The following is a 21,386-nucleotide window of genomic DNA, read 5'->3' on the forward strand; positions in this document are numbered from 1 at the left end:
CGACAGCGTGCAGCGAATAGAGGCCTCACTGTAGTTCCCAACTGTCCCAGGCTGGCAGAGACTGGCATTGCATTAGAACTTGCAGCTGGACAGCAAAGTCGTCCCTAAACGTTTCCTGCACTCAGCAGGCAATTCCCTATCAGTGCACAGGGTCTCTAGCATATGAAGATCATTAAACAATGTGCTGTGGAGCAATCCCCCTGCCTCACAGCTAAAATAGCTTCCAGTCCACCCAGGTCAAATACAAACCACATGATTGATATTCACCAGACACCAGCAATTTTAATAAAGCACATCTAGGAGTGCTTATTGGGGGCTCACACCTCTCGGCTGCACACTGCTATCCAAAACACAATTTCCCAGTTTTCTGTGGTGGCACTGGCCCATCATGCTGGCATTTGGGAGGTGGAGACAGGACACAGAAAGGTTAAGTCAGCTTGGGGACCCCAAAGGGGAAGTGTCCATAGTGATGACCTGGGATGAGAAGATAAAGATAGAAAGTTATGGAGTGGTAGATACTGCGTAAGCTGATGGCTCATGCTAAGCAAGTTTATTAAATACAACTCTGGTACAGTTTCTGCAGGAGGGAATCAATTAGAGTCAGCAGAAATCCTAATTCAGCAATGCTGGCAAGAAGAAAGAGCTTACCTCAGGCTGAACACGTGGTAGCCTTGGGACTGACAACCACAGCCCCTCAGGCTAGAGTCTGGTCCCCTCAATCCCTTCAAGACAGTGGCTCAAATACCAGAACAGACTTTGGCCAACATACAGAACTAGTGTTCTTTTGGGCACTTTTATCAGGGGCCTCAGAAAAGGCCTTGGATTGAATTGACTCACAAAAGGCCCACCTCCAAACTCAACAAACAAAAATATATGAAAATGGAAAATTGCTTTTGTGGAAGAGTTGTATCCTGTGTCCTGCTTTTAGGTCTTCCACTGAAGTTTTTTGTTGCTGTTTCTTTGGGGTTTTGGTTTGGTTTGGTTTTTTCAAGACAGGGTTTCTCTGTGTAGTCCTGGCTGTCCTAGAACTCACTCACTCTGTAGACCAGGCTGGACTCCAACTCAAAGATCCACCTGCCTCTGCCTCTAGACTGCTGGGATTAAAGGTGTATGCCACCACCACCCAGCCCACTGAAGTTTCTTGCAAGCCATACTAATACTTGAATGGCATGTTCAGTCTGGCATACGATATGATTTCTAGATCACACAATCTATTTCCCCAGGACTACTCATTTGTATCTGAACTTGGAAAATGCTGATTATAGAATGGCTGGATGTTGGGGGCACAGAGGTGTAGCAGGCTTTCTTTTGGACCACCAACCAGCTCCCAAATCATAACATAGAGACTTATTATTAGTTCTGAATGCTCGGCCTTATCTTATGCTTGTCCTACTAGCTCTTATAATTCATTTAAATTGTCAGGACTTTTTACCCTTCTTTCATTCTGTATGTCCCACTTTCACTGCTTCCTCGGTGGCTGGCTGGCCATGGGCATCTCCCTCTCTTCCTCCCTCCTCACTTCTCTCTCTTCTCTGGTTCTCTCAACTCTGCCTGTGTCCCCTACCAACTCACCACAGGAACAAGGGCATGCCTGACATTCTCAGTCAGATCCTGCAGATGCAGCACTTGCAGGCTCAGGGTTGCTGAGGACGCAGCTCAGCTATTCAATCTCCGTCCTTCACTTTTGCAAGCTGATGCCCTTGGGACAACCTTCCCCAGGTTCCAGGGTAATGAACTAGGGGCCCAGCTTGGGACCTTACTGTCTTAACTAAGGTTTCTATTGCTGCAACAAAACACCAACCAAAAAGCAACTTGGTGAGGAAAGGGTTTATTTAGCTTCCACTTCCAGATCCTTTTCCATCATTGGAGGAAGTCAGGACAGGATGTAATGGATTGAACAAAGATGCTGTGGTGGAGTCAGACAACAAACAGCTGGTCCCGAGAGCAGCCAGTCCCAGGCAAGGACAGTGCAGTTCCCCAAGAGGCTGCAGCGGGCCACATGGTGGGTGAGAAACCTCGATGGGGCCGGGCGGTGGTGGCGCACGCCTTTAATCCCAGCACTCGGGAGGCAGAGGCAGGCGGATCTCTGAGTTCGAGGCCAGCCTGGTCTATAAAAAAAAAAAAAAAAAAAAAAACTGAAAGAAGTCCATTTGAAAAAAAATAATAAAAAAATAAAAAGAAAAGAAACCTCGATGGGGCAGCCAGTCTCACGAGGAGAGACAGACGGGCATGCCATGATAACACACCGCAGGTCTCCGAAGGCAGCTAGTCCCAGGCAGGAGCCACAAGGTGGGCAAGAGACAGAGACATGGATCAGCACATGCAGAGTGAGGATGGATATTTATTTAGTGGGTTATGGAAGAGAAGGGAAAGGGAAAAGGGAGAAAAGCAGAGAGAGGGGGCAAAGAAACAGAGAGAGAGACAGGGGAATGGGAGAAGTGGGGAGAATGTAGGGGAAATGGGGAGAAGCTGGCTCTTCGGGGGAGAGACAGAAAAGGAAAGGACTCAGTCTGGAAGCTGAAGATCAGTTTGCCTCAGCTGATGGGGGGAGGGGGGCTTGTCTCTTAAAGGGACAGGACAGATCATTACACAGGAACCAGGAACTCACACTGGGCAGGAACCTGGAGGCAAGAGCTGATGCAGAGGCCATGGAGGGTGCTACTTACTCCCATGGCTTGCTCAACCTGCTTTCTTATAGGACTCCAGACCACCACCCCAGGGATGGCATTATTCAGTGGACTGGACCCTCCCCCATTGATCACTAATTGAGAAAATGCCTTAAAGCTGGAACTCAAGGAGGCATTTCCTCAACTGAAGCACCTTCCTCCATGATGACTTTAGCTTGTGTCAAGTTGACATACAAAGCCAGCCAGTCCAACTGACCCCCTGTCAACTTGACACACAAATACATCACTATTAAGCCACAACCTTTCCTTTCTGATTCATCCCCAAGATCTCAGATTAAAAACATAAATAACTTGGGCCAAGCGGTGGTGGTGCACACCTTTAATCCCAGCACTTGGGAGGCAGAGGTAGGCAGATCTCAGTGAGTTCAAGGCCAGCCTGGTCTACGAGAGCTAGTTCCAGGACAGGCTCCAAAACTAAGAGAAACCCTGTCTCAAAACACCAAAAGCAAACAAACAAATAAAATAGTCAATCTTTTTAAAAATCTAAAGTCTTTTAAAATTCAAAATTTCTCCACTGAGCTCCAGTCAAATATTTATACTCCAGTGAAGTACTTCCTTCAAGAGGAAAACTGGGGCACAGTCACAATCAAAGCAAAGCCAAACCAAATTCTAACCATCCAGTATCTGGAATCCACTCACAATCTTCTGAACTCTAGGGGCTTGGGTCACTTCTCCAGCTCGACAGCGCCCACAGCTTGTCTTCTAGGCTCCAGTGGGCTCCACTCCCCTGTGCTACTGTTGGTGGTGGTGGTCATCCAATGTACTGGCATCTCCAAAATGCTGGGGCCTCAGTTGCTCTCCATTGACCCCTTCTTGGCTTCAAAACAAGCACCACCAGGGTGACTCTTACACATTACCAAGTCACACTGCCTGCACGGGGTATGACCTTGGCCACCTCTGGAATACCTCCTCTGTGCTCTCAGGAAACTTTTCCCAGAAGAGCTCACCTCTGTGATGCTGGTCTCTTCTCAATCACGTCAAATTTCTTAGCTCCAGCTGGCCAGCACCAAGTATTCCAGCAAAGCAAAGCTTCACGTTAGTCGTTCTGATGTCTTGTTAACCACAGCTGATTCTTCAGCCTCAGCTAACCAGAACCACAGACTCTTAATTAATAACAGTGGCCCCAATAGAGTCTTTAAACTTCCCTCTGAAACGTCACAAGCCCGGCCCGCAGCCTCTGCCCTGTTCTCAACGTCCTTATCCCCCAAGTCCCCACAGAGGTCTGAGGTCCAAAGTTCTTCCGCCAGTCTTGGTGCTTACTTCTCTTAGTTAAGGTTTCTATTGCTGCAACAAAACACCATTACCAAAAAACAATCTGGGGAGAAAGGAGTTTTTTTGGTTTACACTTTCAGATCTTCATCCACCATTGGAGGAAGTCAGGACAGGATCTCCAGCAGGGCAGAATCCTGGAGACAGGAACTGATACGGAGGCCATAGAGGGTGCTGCTTACTGGCTTGCTCCCCATTGCTTGCTCAGCCTGCTTTCTTATAGAACCCAGGGCCACCAGCTCAGGGATGGCACCTCCCACAGTGGATGGGCCCTCCCCCATTGATCACTAAATGAGAAAATACCTTTAAGCTGGATTTCGTGGAGGTATTTCCTCAGCTGAGGCTCCTTCCTCTCTGATGACTCTTGTGTCAAGTTGACACCAAACCAGCCAGGCCACTCGCCAGTGGTGTCCAGTTGACCCCATCACACCATTGCTCCCTACACGCTGAGCCTCTGAATCCCATCACTCTGCAACACCTGAGATGTTAGAACTTCTACATGCCATCTATGTCACAACTGTCCACCCAGGAGGATAAGCTCCCTATGAGACACTGGTGAGGGCAGGGGTCTCAGAAGATAGTTTGAGCTTCTGAGCCCAAAACTCAGTTATGGCAGTAAACATGAGTGCCATGCAATAGTTAAAGGCACCAAGGACTTGAGTTGTGACTCAGGTAAAGCCCCTACCTAGAAAACCCAGCCAGGGGCTGGGAGCTGGCATGGTGTATTCGAGGCCCTGGGCTCTGTTCCTACCAGTGTTTCTAAAAAGTAAATAAAGGAGCCAGGCGGTGGTGGTGTATGCCTTTAATCCCAGCACTCGGGAGGCAGAGGCAGGCGGATTTCTGTGAGTTCGAGGCCAACCTGGTCTACAAGAGCTAGTTCCAGGACAGGCTCTAAAAAAGCTGCAGAGAAACCCTGTCTCGAAAAACCAAAAAACAATAAAAAAGAAAAAAGAAAAAAGAATAAAACCCAGGCAGTGGTGATCCATGCCTTTAATCCCAGCACTCAGGAAGCAGAAGCAGGCAGATCTCTGTGAGTTCAAGGCCAGCCTGGTCTACAGGGTGAGTGCCAGGACAGGCTCCAAAGCTACAGAGAAACCCTGTTTCAAAATAAATGAATAGATGATAGATAGATAGATAGATAGATAGATAGATAGATAGATAGATAGATAGATAGATAGATAGATAGATAGATAGATAGTGAATAAAAAAGCCAGGCTCCAAGGCTACAGAGAAACTCTGTCTCAAAAAAAAAATCAAAATAAATAAATAAATAGTGAATATTTTAAAAAGCCTAGACTGGATTCTCTTGTTCTCCATCTTTTCAATATCTTGTTCAATTTTATTTTATTTTGCTTTGTTTTGTTGTTGTTGTTGGTGGTGGTGGTGGTGTGTGTGTATTGAATTCAGGACCCTATGCCCTAATCTTTTTCCATTTTAAGGTGGAGGTCTCCCTGTGTACCTCAGGCTGGAGTTAAAGTCACAGATATCCCCCAGTCTCATTCTCCCACGAGCTGAGATGATGGGTGGCAATAGTCATGCCTTAATTTCCATTTTTCTTCATCACTTTCCAGCAAGGCCCCTGCTCCTGTCTCTCCCCATTTCTGGGCAAATCCCCTGAATCTCCCAGAGACTCTGGGTTCTCTTGGTGCTGAAGACGGGGATGTGGCCTGGGATTCCCGGGGACACCAGCCTGTCCTGGGGGTTTCCTTGGGTGTCCTGAACACTTCAGAATGTTCCCGGGGCTAGGAACTACCTAGGGGTAGCAGCTGCTCCCTGTTGTCTGGGGCCTGACACAGTTTTGGGAAGATGTGGGCGGTAAGAGGGCCACCACCCTGCACTGGGACCAATCTCTAGGCCAGTGTCCCTGTCTCTTTCGGTCCCTCTTTCTCTGTCTCTCTCCTCGTCTCTTACTCTCGTTTCTATGTGTCTCTCCAGCTCCCCTCCGCTACGCATCTGCCCTCTGCCTCACCCACCTTCCTGGGGCTTCCCCATCAGCAGGAAGTAAGGCCACTCAGTGACTTCTCCCTTTTGGGGCCCTCTCCCTGCCCCCACCTCAAGGCCTTTCACACTCACACACGGGGCAGTGGGTGGCAGAGTCTGGACTGTCACCATCGCCGCTGTCTCCTGCTCCACACACTGGGCGAGTGAGCTGCTCTGGGCGGATCCTCACCAGGTCCAGGCTTCCAGGACAGGAACGGTCCTTTGCCCCTTCTCCGGCGAGTCTGGAGAATAGAGCCACACAGGCATGTCCCCGCGGCTCCTCCTGTCACTCGCCCTCTGGGCTAGCTGCTCCCCTGGCAATGCAGGGACAGGTAGGTGGTCACACTGGGGACTGGGGTGTCTGGGCCGAGGGGACCAGCCCTTCGCTTCAGTCTTAGGTTATATCTGGAATCGGGTAGGAACTCACACCTACCTACCTATACCAGTGGGTCCTGTTCCCATTCTGCTATAGGGATGGGGAAACTGAGGCAGAGAGGCAAAGCCTTGTTTATCCAGGCAGAGGTACCCTTGAGCTTAGAGGTTTGTGGAGATCAACAGTTAACTCTCAGCAATCCTCAAGTTTCACCTTTGTGACTCAAGTGTGAGTCTGAAACTCAGAGATGCTGGGCGTGATAGTACACACCTGGCGCAGGGCACTCTCACGAGGCTGAGGCCAGAAGCAGCGGAGTTCAAGGTCATTTGCAGTTACTGCATGAGACCCGCCTTTAAAAAAAAGGAAGAGAGGAAGGGAGGACGAGAGAGAGAGAGAGAGAGAGAGAGAGAGAGAGAGAGAGAGAGAGAGAGAGAGAGGGGGGGGGGGGGGAGGGAGAGGGAGAGGGAGAGGGAGAGGGAGAGGGAGAGGGAGAGGGAGAGGGAGGGAGGGAGGGAGGGGAGGGACGGAGGGAGGGAGTGAGGGAGGAAGGAGGAAACTCAGTTTTCTCATCTAGAAAATGGGCTCTGTTGAGGCCCTGGGGGTTTGTAGTAGACGTAGAAGCTCATGCTTCCACACGTGACAGAGACCTGCGAGGCTCCTGGAAGCTCACGTTTCTGTCTCTCCGGCCCTAGCTGCTCTGAGCCAGCCAAGGGTGCGATGCCACGCCTCTCGGTACCCTGTAGCCGTGGACTGCTCCTGGACGCCATTGCCGGCTCCCAACTCCACCAGACCCACGTCCTTCATCGCCACTTACAGGTCAGAGAATGGAGAGGGGCCAGGACGACGAAGGGGAACTAACTCGGGGTCGGAGGCAGCCTGGGACCTACGGAAGCCTGTCTCCAAAACAACAGAACAAGTGTGGGAAGTGGGTTATCTAGGGAGTTCTTCAGAACGCGGTGTCCCCCTGACCGTGTCCGGGCCCCACGGTCTGCTATGGGTGAACTGGGACCCCGCGGACACCTAGATGCCCTTTGTGACTCCTCACGGTGCTTCCCACGCAGGCTCGGTGTGGCCACCCAACAGCAGAGCCAGCCCTGCCTACAGTCGACCCCCGAGGCTACGTGGTGCACCATCCCCCACGTGCACCTGTTCTCCACGGCGCCCTACGTGTTAAATGTCACTGCGCTTCATCCCAGCGGTGCCAGCAGCAGCCTTCTGGCTTTTGTGGCTGAGCGGATCAGTGAGTGTCTGTCCTTCCGGCCTCTCTCAGTCCTCGCCCTCCACCATGCGCCCGCCCCCCGTCCCCCGCCCCCCCGCCGCCGCCCCTACGTCCTGCCAGGTACCTGCCAGCTTCTCTACTCCAGCCTCACGGACTTTCTGTTGCCTCCCCAACACCCCAAACTCCATCCTATCCGAAGCGTTTGCATAACTTCGTTGCTTGGCTTTCTTAGGTCACTGCTTGGGCGTTAGCTTCTCGGTGAGGCCCCCCAAAAGTATATTACTAAACATAAGTGACAATTGCGGTTAAGGGAGGACGAAAGCTGATGTGGTATACAGGGCTTTAATCCCAGAGGTAGACCGATCTCTGAGAGTACGGGGTAAATTGGAGTCAAGAACCCAAGACCCTGATACTAACAAAAAAAGCAAAAAAAAAGGAAGGAAGGAAGGAAGGAAGGAAGGAAAGAAAGAAGGAAGGAAAGAAGGAAGGAAAGAAGGAAGGAAAGCCGGGCAGTTGTGGTGCATGCCTTAAATCCCAGCACTCAAGAGGCAGAGGCAGGCGGATCTATGAGTTCGAGACCAACCCAATCTACAGAGTGAGTTCCGGTTCCATAGCTACTGAGAAACCCTGTCTGTTTCAGTGAAGGTCAGTGAAAGGCTACTCCGCCCTCAAAGGATTAAACATGGAGTCTCCACTCCCAGATATCTGCTCAACAAAAATAAAATGTTCATCCCTACAAATCCTTGACAACCTTATGCACAGCATCCAAAAGGGGGCGGAGCATGCCACGTGTCCTCCTGTGGATGGATGGATGGATGGATGGATGGATGGATGGATGGATGGACGGACAGAAACACAATATCCATCTACACAGGGGAACACCACTCAGCCCTGGAGAATGAGGCTCTGGCGCCAACTACAGTGAGGAGGGACCTTGAGGACACAGTGCTCAGTGAGCAACCCAGACACAAACCGCACAGCGTGGGCTCCCTAACAGGGGGACCAGAGACAGATCTGTGGGTGCTGAAGGCAGGGGAGGAGTAGGGTGATGGCTTATGGGTGTAGAGCTTGTGTTGGCATGAAGCAGCGTTCTGGAGGCAGGCAGAGAAATGGTAACACTCTCCGATGTCCTCCAGCTCAGTCCTGTGAGAATGGTGTCGGGAAAGCCCTTCAGCCCACTTGGGACTTGCACTCTGAAACTCTCCCTTTGTCTGTCATGACTTCTCCAGCAGGGGCAATGGTGATTCAACAAATGCTTGCTCCTTGCGAAGATGGGTGAATGAACGCATGACTGACATGATTGCATAATGAACACATAATGACTTAATGAATAAGGGAATGAATGAACGCGTGAATGATACAGTGAATGAGGAAAGGACTTATTGAGTGAGGAAATGAATACCTGAATGACCTAATGGTCTAATCAAGCATGAATGAATGTACAAATGGATAAGTGAAGAAACTAATGGATTCAATGAATGAATGACAGCGGACAAGTTAATGAATCAATGAATACATCTGCACGTGAACCATGCAATAAGTGTGAATGAGCAGGTGAGAGCCAGCATATGAATGAATGAAGGAGGAAATGAACCAGTGGAGCCGCTTCTGACCCCGACCCCCTGCTCCCCGCAGTCAAGCCCGACCCCCCGGAAGGCGTGCGCCTGCGTGCAGCGGGGCAGCTGCTACAGGTGCTCTGGCATCCCCCTGCCTCCTGGCCCTTCCCGAACATCTTCTCTCTCAAGTACCGCGTCCGCTACCGGCGCCACGGTGCCTCTCACTTCCGCCAGGTGAGAGGGGGTTTGGAAGAGGGTGAGACAGGGTTCCCCTGGACATCCTCCGGTCTCCATCTCCCGCCTATCTGTAGGAGCGCTGAGATCACGTGACTCTGCAGCTGGTTTACAAGAGTTCTGGAGTTTCGAACTCACCGCCAGCGCTTTACCCAGGTTTACCCCAGCTCCCGGTACAGCGTGGTCCTACCCACCGCCTCGTCCTCTCTCCCCGCAGGTGGGACCCATTGAAGCCACGACCTTCACCTTCAGGGCCGCAAAGTCCTACGCCAAGTACTGTGTCCAGGTGTCAGCCCAGGATCTCACGGACTATGGGAAACCAAGTGACTGGAGCCTCCCTGGGCAAGCAGAGGGGACGCCCCAGAAATCCCTGAAGAGGGACTAGGTCTTTGATAGCAGACCCTTATGTCGTCTACGTCAAAGTGTCTGGGTGGCCCGGCCTGGCCTGGGTTCGAGTCCTGACTTTGCACGTGCTAAGATCCTCGGCGCGTTGACCTGACCTCTCCGGACATCAATTTCCAAATCTGTGGGGATGTTATTTCTCCTTCCATCAAGTTCCGTGCTTTGTAAACTGTAAATGTGATTTGATTAGAAATTTTGATTAAATAAGAATTATTAGCCTGGCAATGGTGGCACACGCCTTTAATTCAAGCACTTAGAAGGCAGAGGCAGGTGGATCAATATGAGTTCGAGGCCAATCTGGTCTATAGAGCGAGTTCCGGACAGCCAGAGCTACACAGAGAAACCCTGTCTCAAAAAACCCCAAAACAAAACAAAATTATTATTATTATGAGGAATGGAGAAGCTCGAGACAGGACTTCTTCATGTAGGCCTGGCTGTCCTAGACCAGGCTGGCCTCAAACTCACAGACATCTCCCTGTCTCTGCCTCCCGAGGGATTAAAGACGTACGCCACCACTGCCTGACAAGAATTATTAAAACTGTCCATTTTAAAAATTTAAGTATTTTAATTTCATTTCTAAATATGTGCATGTGGGGAGTACGGCAGTGCCCGCGACGGTCAGAAGAGGGCGCCAAAGCACTGAGCCTCCTCTCCAGCCGCTTGTCCATCTTGTCCGCGGAATGAGCAAGGTGAATGTCTGTGTTTGTCTACAACCCCAAAACAAGGGCTTCATGACGAAAAGAAGCTGATGTGGCTCAAGGTTCAGGAGCCTTGGAGGACACAATTCCACGTGGTACAATGTCTAAAGGTGGAAGAGTCGGGGAGCACGCGGGTGAGAGAAAGGGAGCGAATAAAGCAAGGTGTAAGGTCCGGGTTCCCATCATCGGCACTAAAAAAGGACAAACACACCATAGCACTTGTTTTCCCAACTGAGAGACAAACAGGATGCAGCCCGGCCTTGTCGAAATGAGGACGGAGGGAAAGAATGGTGGGGAGATAAAGGTCAGCCTGGAGACTCTGTCCCAATAATAAGAATAAGGGCTGGGGACGTGGTTCAGGGGTGTTGCCCCTGCCTTGGATCCCCAGGTGAGGGGTTGGGGGCGGACTTGCCATCGTTGTATGCACAAATAATAACTAAGCAAATGTAAAAGCCAGTCTAAGCCTGCGTGCTCCACCACACCTTTAACCCTAACACTCGGGAGGCAGGGGCAGCTGGATTACAGAGATTTCAAGAACAGCCTGGTGAGTTTGTCTCACAAAAGAGAAAAAAAGAGAGAAAAAAAACACAAACCAACAACAGCAAAACAATAAAAATCAAGCAGGCCACTGATTTCCAGCTACTCAAGAGACTTGCAGGAAGACTGTTGCAAACTTAAGGCCCTCTGAACATTTTAGGGAGATGCTGGGTAGTGACTCAGTGGTAGAGTGACTGACTGGCTTGTGCAAAGAGGAAGGGAGGAAAGGAGTGAGGGAGGAAGGAAAGAAGAAAGGAAGAAATAAACAACAGAGCGGGGAGGTAGCACAGCCTTTAATCCCAGCACTCGGGAGGCAGAGGCAGGCGGATCTCTGTGAGTTCCTGACCAGCCTGGGCTACATGGTGAGTTCCAGAACAGTCAGGGCTACACAGTGAGACCCAGAATAAAATACAAACAACATCAATAGAGCAGAGATGCGGAACAAAACTTTAGTGACTCCAGCGTGGCGCACACGCACACACTCGACCCAGATGCTCCCGGAACTTTTATTTACTGCCTCACCTACCGGCACTCAGGAAAGGAACAAAAGCGCACACGGGACCTTGATCGACAGATGCCACAGCCAATGAGAACGCTAAAACCTATGACCTACGTCAATAAGCCAGCCGAGGAAGTGACGTCAGAGAACGGCGGCGCCTGGCGGAATAAACTCCGAAGGGACCGAAGACCACATCTCCTTCGCTAGTTCGACGAACAGGAAGCGACTATGTCGGAACGGAAAGTTCTAAACGTAAGTGCTCGGAGTCTAGATTGTCTCTGCCGTGAGTGTGACGTCCGAGGACTCCGGGAGAGGCTCACTTCCTTCCGGCTAGTTCCTTTAGGAATCCCCCCCCAACGGCTTTGGGGCGGAGCCTCCTAAGCTCTTGCCAATCACATTTCTTAGGGGCGGTGTTAGCGTATGTTTCCCTTCCGGTTTAGAAGACGTCAATCATCCATCCCCAGGCAAGCGGAGCCTGGGTCACTTCATCCGATGGGTTTTCTACAGGAAACTATCCAGTCGCTTTTTCCGGACCGTCGGGGGTGGTGTTCTTGGTGGCCTCAGTTCGTCCCAGTTTCTGTTAAGCGAATATCAGACAGCTCTAGTTTCAGTGGCTGGAACACAAGGACTCAAGTTTCCTCTCCAAAAACTTGACTCTTCATTCCCTGGAATTTTGTGTTTGAGTCAGGGCCTCACTAGCCCGGAGTGGCCTCCGGTTCAGACCCACCTGCCTGAGCCTCCCGATTGCTGGGGTTAGGGCGTGTACCCCTACGCTAGGCTATATTCATTTTTAAAAGATGTATTTTTATTTTATCTTTTGCCTACATGTCTGTGCACCACGGGCGTGCGTGCAGCGCCTAGCCTGACTGGGCTGGGATGACTGGCAAACAGTACCACCAAGCCGGCGTCCTCCCGAACTCTTGGCAAAGCTCCCTTCAAGCGAGGGAGACACCCCCTTCCCCGTGGGCCTGGCTGCCAGCAGGTGGCGTCCGCAGCAGAGCCTCCTTGCTGGTGGTTTACACAGTTCTGAACTTCTGGTTTGTTGAGACAGGGTTTCTCTGTGCAACAGCCCTGGCTGTCCTTGAAGTTGCTCTGTAGACCAGGCTGGCCTCAAACCCACAGAGATCCACCTGCCTCTGCCTCCCGAGTGCTGGAATTAAAGGCATGTGCCACCACCTCCGCCTGGCCTCTTTTTGACTTTTTTTTTAACAGGGGAGTTTGTCGTTCTCCACCCCCATCTCACACTGGAAGGTGCTGGGATGGCAGGTGTGGGCGTTAGCATGCTCTTGATGACCCAGAGGGGCTGTGCCTGTGTGTCCCACCCCAGCCTCCCAGGTACACAGAAGAATTCACTGACCAGGCTTTACTCTGAGAGCCGGTGTGGTTCCCTAGTCCAAACTAGACCATCATCGACAATGCCTGATGTATATTGGGTCCCCGTTATCTCATGAGCATCTAGAGTCCTATGTACTGGACAGAAGGGGTCCACCCCCACTGCAAATCATGGGCCTCTAGAACCTTCCCTGAAAGGCATGTCACAGCTCTGGGAAGCAACCTGCACACACCCTGTGATTTGTCTGAGAGAAGGTTCTGGAAGCTTGAACGCTCCTCTCTTCTCATGGCTGTTCTTCAAATGCCCCATGTCTGGGAAGGCACAAGCAGAATGAATCCTGGGCAGATCCCTAAAACTGGGATATGGTGGGTCCCCTGACATGGCTCCCAGACCCCCTTTCCACCCCCGTGGGCCCTGAGTACTGGAAAACAGCATCACTCCCTTCCCCTGCAGAAATACTACCCACCTGACTTCGACCCATCAAAGATCCCGAAACTCAAGCTACCCAAGGACCGGCAGTACGTGGTTCGACTGATGGCCCCCTTCAACATGAGGTGAATCCCCGGGGGGGTGAGGCCAGGGCTGGAGTCTGTGGAGAAACAGCAAACAAGTATGAATTCCACATCCTCATGGGGTCCCCATCAGAAGGCCTCACTGGACAGTCAGTGACACCTGGCCCCTCCAGTGGCTGCCCTCTTCCTGCCCCAGGGTCTTTGAGCAGCCGTGGCCTCTGCAGTTCTCACGTCAATGGCTCCTGTCCTCCTCATAGAGCCTGCTTCCCATCTCATCCCAGACATTCATCCCACCCTTCCCCTGCTTTCCTGGCTCTTCCAGCTCGGAATCAATCAACCTTCAAACCTGACTTTGTGTGAGAATCATACTCCCGGTAGTCACACCCTCATAGTCACTGAGGACAGAGAGGCTGCCCATGTTAGCTGGCTGATGGTAGATCATCCTCATTCCTTCATCTGTGCCTATCCTACATACTTGAACATGGGGACTCGTTTGTGTGGTTTTGGTTTTGGTCTTTTATTTTGTTTCATTTTTGGAGACAGGGTTTCTCTGTGTAGCTTTGGAACCTGTCTTGGAACTTGCTCTGTAGACCAGGCTGGCCTCAAACTCACAGAGAACCTCCTGCCTCTCCCTTCCAAATGCTGGAATTAAAGGCTTGCGCCGCCACCACCAGCACCGCCCAGCAAACATGAACTCTTAGAAGAGAAAACGTTTACTTGGCGCTCACTTACAGTTTCAGAGGCTTAGTCCATCCTCATGGGGAGCTTGGCGGCAGGCCTGGCAGGCCTGGCAGGATGTGCTGAAGAAGTAGTTGGAAGCTACGTCCTGATCCACAGGCAGAGAGAAACACTGGACCTGCCATGGACTTTTGAAACCTCACATCCCAACCCCAGTGACATACTTCCTCCAACAAGGCCACACCTCCTAATCCTTCTGATCCTTCTAATCCTTCCAAGTAGTGCCACTTCCTGGTGACTAAGCCTTCCAGTGTGGGACCCTGCTGGTCAGGACGTGGCCCAGCCTCGTGATGCTCACAGGCTAGTGGGGAGTGGAAATGATGCCCATCCTCTGGTAGGATGAGGCAGGGCAGGTGACCTGCCTGCTGGACAGTCAGGGGTTGTTAGAATCTCAGGCTGTGGACTCTGCAGAGTAAAGGCCCTGAGGTAGGACCAGCCACAGGTGTTTGTCAGCACAGCAGGAAGGAAAGAAGGCCGGGTGCAGGATCCTGCTGTGCCCTGTTCAGTCAGAGTCTTAGAAGCCCCACACACCCAGACAGCACAGTCCTCCCTGCCTATGGAGGTGTTTATGCTGCGGTCAGGTGCTGGAGCAGAGTGCAGAGACGCTCACGCACCTGCTCTGGCTGCAGGTGTAAGACATGTGGAGAATACATCTACAAGGGGAAGAAGTTCAATGCACGCAAGGAAACCGTCCAGAACGAGGCCTACCTGGGCCTGCCTATCTTCCGCTTCTACATCAAGTGCACGCGCTGCTTGGCCGAGATCACCTTCAAGGTAGGGGCTCCCTTCACTCTGAGGACACCTCACATAGGTGCAGGTGGAAGGTGCTTGCAGCAGGACCACACACAGACAAGCCTGCTCGCCTGCGTGTGCGGATGTGGGGTCGGGTGCACAGGTGAGGACTGTGGAGTCACACTGTGCTGGGCTTCATTTGTTTAGTCTTCTGTAGTCTGAGTGACCGTGGTCCTCCTGTCTCCACCTCTGGTGCCAGGATGACAGGCATGTGCTGCCACATCTGTCTAAAAATCATGATTTTCCTTTGTTTTTTGGGATGAAGCCAGGGCTTCACAGGCACTCGGCAAAAACCTAGGAATTCAGGCAAAGACAGAAGAAGGGAAATTCCCTTCTCTGGTCTACACCATTAGAGGCCATGGGTTTGTTTGGTTAGTTTTATTTTTTTTTTTCACTATAAGCTTTTTCATGTGAGTTCAAAAAAAGAAATTTAATCAAAGTGAACAAAACAAGCTTGAATAAGTTACATTTTTACTTCAAACGTGTTTATCTCTGGAATGTCTGTGTGCCTGGTGCCCTTAAAGGCCAGAAGGGGTGTCGGGTCCCCTGGGACTGGGGTTACAGGTGATCATGGGCCACCATATGGGTGCTGGGAGCTGAACCCGGGTCCTCTGCAGGAGCAGCCAGTGCTCTAACCCTTGAGCCATTCGTCATACCCTTGTTTTGTAAGCGAAGTCCTCATCTGCCCAGGCTAACTTCATTCACACCGTAGCTCCCTGCATCCACCCCCAAGACGGGTGTACACATTAGCTTGTCCATGAAATTCATAAGAAAATAAAGCTAGATGTGTGCACAGCCGGGAGGCCTGAAGGTGCAGAGAACACAGACAGGGAGGCAAAGTAACTGGGACCTGAGGGGATGGAAGCCCACCCCTGCAGTCAGGTGATCTGTGTTATGGTCACGAATATCCCGGAGGGTCTGGGCCTTAGGGGAAAGTACACACCCACCAAAGGAGTAAGCGAAGAAAAGAGGCTGGCAGAGGGAGAAATGCACACAGGGATGCAGGCACCACCCACAGCCATTGGCGATTTTGTCACCTCACCTCACCTGACAGACAGACCCCGAGAACACGGACTACACCATGGAGCATGGCGCCACACGCAACTTCCAGGCCGAGAAGCTCCTGGAGGAGGAGGAAAAGCGTGTGCAGAAGGAGCGCGAGGATGAGGAGCTAAACAACCCCATGAAGGTGAGTCCTAGGCTGCAGGCCTCCACCCTGTGCCCCTCCTACCCCTCCCCTTCCTGCATCCCTCCCCGGCCCTCCCCTTTCTATATCCCTCCCCCCATTACACCCCTGCCCCTGCCTAGTAATCCCTCACCTGCCTGCGTGCCTCCAGGTCCTAGAGAACCGCACCAAAGACTCGAAGCTGGAGATGGAGGTGCTGGAAAACCTGCAGGAGCTGAAGGACCTGAACCAGCGGCAGGCACACGTGGACTTTGAGGCCATGCTGCTGCAGCACCGCCTGTCACAGGAACAGTGGCGACAGCAGCAGGAGGAAGAAGATGAACGTGAGACTGCGTGAGTGGCCAGGGTCCTTGTGGATCCTTCTGTGATTGCCCCTCCCCTCCCCTCCACTCAGCTCAGAGCCCCTTCCTGCCCTGTCTCCTCAGACCCTTGGGATCCAGCGTTGCGTGACCATCACTGGCTTTTCGTGTTGGTTCCATGGCTGTGGGTTTGTTGTTTGAGACAGGGTGTTATGTAGTCCAGGCTGGCCTCAAAATCACTAAGTTGCCAAGGATGGCCTTGAACTCCTGATCCTCCATCGTCCACCTCCCCAGAGCCAGGGTGGTAGGCATGTGCCTCTTCGCCCAGCTTGTGTATGCTTACTTATTTTTGTAGTGCTGGGAATGGACCTCAAGCCTCCATGTGCCAGTCAAGCCCTCAGGCCCTGGGCCACTGTCCTCAAAATTGTTAGCATCGCCCCTGCTCCCATTCCTCCCACTCTGAGAGCAGGACAAGGCAGCAGAGACCCCTGGGGGCCATCCCTGCAGCAGGTTCTCACTGTGTTCACCCTATAGGGCCTTGCTAGAGGAGGCTCGCCACCGCAGGCTTCTGGAGGATTCCGACTCAGAAGATGAAGCTCCACCTTCCCGACCACGCTCAGCAGCAAAACCCAACCCCACAGCCATCCTGGACGAGGTGAGCAAGACCAGAGTGTGGGGGTGGGTGCCCAGGCTGAGCAGCCACAGGGAAGCCATGGGCAGCAGCGCTGTTCCTAACAGGACAGACAGCCCACAGCGTGGTTCCAGTGCTGTTTCCTGCTGCTGAGCCTGAGGAAACAGACCACCAAGGAAGGGAGACAGTCGAGTGCCTGCCCCACAAGCACAGGACTGGGGTTTAGCCCAGTGCCATGCTGAAAGCCAGGTGCTCTCTGGTCATGGTGACACACACTTTTAATCCCAGCACTTGGGAGCAGAGGCAGGTGGCTCTCTCATGTTTGAGGTCAGCCTGGCTATATAGCAAGAGCCTGTTTCAAAATATAAAGCCAGATGTAGGCCTTCAGGCCTGGGATCTGGCACCAGAAGGCAGAGGCAGGAAGTCCTGGGTTGTACCAAGTGGAATCTGCCAAGTCACTGAGAGACCCTACCTCAGAAACCATGGTGGGGATCAACTGATGAAAACAGGTGTCAGCCTCTGGCTTCCACACGTGGGCGCACAGTGAACAACAGAAAAGCCCACAGACCCGAGATTCATACCACTGAAGGAAGAAGGGGTGTCCCTACTTCCCATCAAGGTCCTGGGCATATTCTAAACTTTGCAACAGCTGCAGCCCCAGCTGTTGAAGGTTCTAGGGCCTCCTAGCCTCTTCCAGCTGCATCCAGATGTGAGTACCAGTGCACACACTCAGCTTTTAGGTCTGCAGATAGCCTCCCTCCCACCCTGTTGTGACAGCTATGTGTTCTGGGCCACTGACTCCCAGGATTCTCTTGTCTCAGTTACAGCCATGTGCTGCTCTGCCTAGCTCTTGGTGGTACTGGAGACTTGAACTCGGATCCTCATTCTTCAGGCAGTGCTAACTGGGCCCTCTTCCCATGTGGAATCCAGACTTGCTCTGGTTCTGTTTTGTTTTTCTTTGAAGCAGGGTCACACTCCACAGCCCATCCTGACCTCAAATCCACAGTCCTCCCACTTCAGCCACCATGGGCTAGGGTGACAGGCCTACCTGCACGTGGTCCCTCACATCCTCACACCCCCAGAACCCTGGAGCAGTGGCACACACTGTCGTGTCAGCGCATGGGGAGGCCAAGGCCAGCTTGGACTGCAGGCTGAACACCTACTGTGTGCCAGGAGCTATTGGTGGCACTAGGGAATAGTGGTCAGAAACTGATTGTGAACTGTGGATAGGGGTGGGTAGGCGTTCATAGGGTGAGAATGACCAGCAGGTGAGAAGTCCTCTGATGCTTCCCTGGACCTTGGGAGCCAGAGAGGAATTTAGAGCTGCAGCAGACTCGGTGTGCACACTGGCTCCAAAGAGCCAGGTCGGGGAGGCCAGGGAGGCCAGGGAGGCCAGGGGCGACAGATGTGCATGGTCCCCACAGGCACCAAAGGCCAAGAGGAAGGCAGAGGCCGTGGGCAGCAGGGCACAGCTGGCCGGATTGGTGGTGCCAAAGAAGGTGAAGGCGGAAGCCAACGGGGGCTCAGAGCAGGTCCAGATGCCTGCCGTGGGTAAGTCTAGTGCCTGGCACTGTCTAGCAGCTTCATAGGGTGGGTGAGGTGAGGCCAGTGACCCAAGGACTAGGGCTCGATGGGTAGAGGATCAGGGGTTCAGGGTCACCCTCAACTACATAGCGAATTTAAGGCCAGTCTGGGCTACATGAGACCCCATCTCAAAAAAGAAGGAATAAGGTGGTGCTGGCCATGCCTTTAATCCTAATACTCAGGAAGCAGCGGCTGGCAGAGCTCTGAGTTTGAGGCCAGCCTCGCTACAGAGCGAGTTCCAGGACAGCCAGGGCAACACAGAGAAACCCTGTCTCAAACAAAAAAGATAAAAGGAGCAAAGGCCTGGAATCGAAGTCACATGATAGCTAAATTCGCCATATGGCTGGTTAGTGTCAAGGGACACCAGGTAGCTGTAGATGGGATGCTGCCCATGTAACCTGCAGCTTCATTGTCCTTTCTGTGGTTTGGATAATTTCACCATGTATAGAGAGCACCCTGCTTGGGGTTGGCACGTCTTTAACACAGTTGTCACTGCCAGATCCTAAAGCTCAGAGGGTCACCCACTGCCTGAAGCCACATAGCAGGTCAGGTGTTGGAGGCCACTGACCCTGTGTCACATGGACACTCAACTGCCTGGGCGGGGTCTCCCTGGCCCAGTGTAGGATTGGGGTGACCTTGTCACGGGTCCTCTAACCTGGGCACACTCCCCTGCCCTGCATCCCTGGACTGATCTGTCCTCCTCACAGGTGCCCCCGAGAGCAGGAAGACAGCCAACCTTGCACCCCAGACACCCGGGGCCTCCTCCCTGAGCCAGCTGGGTGCATATGGGGACAGTGAGGACAGTGACAGCTGAGTCCCTACAGCGACATCACAGACCCAAGAAACCAGAGGAGGACATGGGATCAAGGAAGGTACCCTCAGCAAGTTCCTCAACACCGTGTCTGCTGTGGATCCCAGCAGGGTGTGGAGAGGCAATGTCCCTTGTACCAGGTATCCCAGGACAGACAGCCTGGTTCACTCTGTCAGTACTTGAGTTATAGGGAGCCTGTTGGCCCATCCCTTCCTGCCACAGATCTGAACACTATCTGACGGGACAGGTGGCAGCGTCCCTGGGGACTACCTCCCAACAAGGCCTAGGACTCTACCTGCAACACAATAATACTGTGTGATAAAGAAGAAAATCAATTAACAGCCATGTGGACCAGCGAGAGACCCTGCCTGACCATCTAACCAGAGTGAACACTCACCTGGGATTTCGGCCACAGCCAGCCTGGGCCTGGACCCCAGCCGGTGTCCGCCCATTCAGAATTTGGCGGTACATGAGTCTGTGTTCTGGTACTGTAGGAAAACTGCTGAGCCTGAGTCTATCATTTAGAACACAGTGAGCCTGGATGGGGTGGGCAGTGGAGAGACAGGCGTGGGTAGCCCAGGCTTGCCTTCACCTCCCCAGGCTGGGATGAGAGATGTGAACCAAGTTGATATTAAGCCTGAAATGTTCGTGTTGGAGTCTGTTTTTCCCTGAAGTTCTTCCTTCTCACACCATGTCCTTATCCCCCCCCCCCAAGAGCAGAGACACATCAATGGCACCCTGGGGTCTGGTTGGAACCCTCCCACTCCACCCCCACCCTGGCTTCCCCAGCTCTGCAGCTGTCATCTCTTTCATCAGCTCCCTGGGGGTCCCTGGCAACAGGAGCCACAAGGATAGAGCTGACCCCACCACCTGTCCTTGCAGCTTAGACACTAGCTGGACCAGCCCACTCGTGGCCCTCTGCCAGCCTGCTGGTCACCACCGTGGCCCCTGTGCTGGAACACATGGACTGCATGCTAGGGGTTAGGACACACTACAGTCTGATCTGTGAGGCCTTTTTGCCCCAGACACCATTGTTCCTACAGCAGACTGGAGCACTGGGGAGCAGCTGGACCTCCCCCCAGACTGGGAACCTTGAGAGTCAGTGTCTTGCATCTTCCTCAGGCTATGGCCCAGGAAAGCACTGTACTTCACCTGACTGGGGACCACTGAAGGTGGAGCCACACCTGCCTCAGGCTGTGTGCATGCCCCACAGTAGACAGCACCTCCAGATGGGAGGCTACTCAGGGCAAGTTCTGCATCTGCCTGCCATCAGACTGCACAAGGCAAGACCCGCCTCTGCAGGGTCCCCTACAAACACATTCATGGCTCCTTGGGTCTCTGTAGACTAAAGGCATTGGCCACCAGACTCACTGTGGACCAGTGTACCTCCCATCCTGTCCCCGTGCCTTGGCACACTTCTTCCCAGTTTTGAGGTGCAGTCGGGGAGGCCCCACTTCAAGCACTGCTGTGTGCCTGCCACATGATGGGCAGTCACACAGCTCCATCGCATGTCACTGACTGCCTGCATGTGGAAACAGTGAGAGGACCAGACCGCCAAATCCACTGTGAGACTCCAGAACAAGCTGGTGCAGGGACAGGATGGATTCATGGAAACTGGCCCGGACATGGGGGTGGAATGTTCTAGAACTAGAGTGCAGCAGGTTCTATGGCTTTTCTGATACACTGTTCAACCCACTCGTGCGTCGTATTTTCATTTCTATTTGAGTTTAAGGTGCTTGATGAGGGACAAGCCGCCCCGCCTCCCCCCCCTCCCAGTGTTGGGCCGGAGCTCACCTGTTAGGCGCCACCCCACAGCCCTTGGGTTGTACTTCTAAAAGGGGCAGCGGTAGGGCATGTTAATTACAGTCAGACCAATGGGACATATTTGGGTACTGTCCATGCCCATTTTCTTAGTCATCCAACAGGATGTATCAGGATGGCTGCCATGACCCCCTTCCTTCATCAGAAAGTCAAGTCCCTGCTCTTTTCTCTGTTTCCACCACCACCACAACACACCCCGCCCACTCCCCTCCGGAGGCTCCAAGG

At 52.6% G+C, this 21,386-nt stretch overlaps 2 protein-coding genes across 2 annotated transcripts; both read left to right on the forward strand.

Annotated features, from left to right (window-relative positions):
• The first annotated feature begins 5,987 nt into the window (after window positions 1–5,987).
• On the forward strand, window positions 5,988–10,254 carry Ebi3 (Epstein-Barr virus induced 3). Its single transcript, XM_038342165.1, has 5 exons — window positions 5,988–6,268; window positions 7,002–7,125; window positions 7,371–7,549; window positions 9,164–9,318; window positions 9,536–10,254. Exons 1-5 carry the CDS (start codon window positions 6,202–6,204, stop codon window positions 9,701–9,703), a joined length of 693 nt encoding a protein of 230 aa, XP_038198093.1. The 5' UTR covers window positions 5,988–6,201; the 3' UTR covers window positions 9,704–10,254.
• Window positions 10,255–11,317: 1,063 nt separating this feature from the next.
• On the forward strand, window positions 11,318–19,983 carry Yju2 (YJU2 splicing factor homolog). Its single transcript, XM_038339970.1, has 8 exons — window positions 11,318–11,706; window positions 13,241–13,341; window positions 14,667–14,811; window positions 15,884–16,018; window positions 16,167–16,348; window positions 16,849–16,969; window positions 18,370–18,496; window positions 19,237–19,983. The coding sequence occupies exons 1-8, from the start codon at window positions 11,683–11,685 to the stop codon at window positions 19,341–19,343; spliced, it is 942 nt and encodes a 313-aa protein (XP_038195898.1). The 5' UTR covers window positions 11,318–11,682; the 3' UTR covers window positions 19,344–19,983.
• Window positions 19,984–21,386: the final 1,403 nt, after the last annotated feature.

The sequence above is a fragment of the Arvicola amphibius genome, chromosome 1 (assembly GCF_903992535.2).
Source record: "Arvicola amphibius chromosome 1, mArvAmp1.2, whole genome shotgun sequence".
In the NCBI taxonomy this organism is placed as follows: domain Eukaryota; kingdom Metazoa; phylum Chordata; class Mammalia; order Rodentia; family Cricetidae; genus Arvicola; species Arvicola amphibius.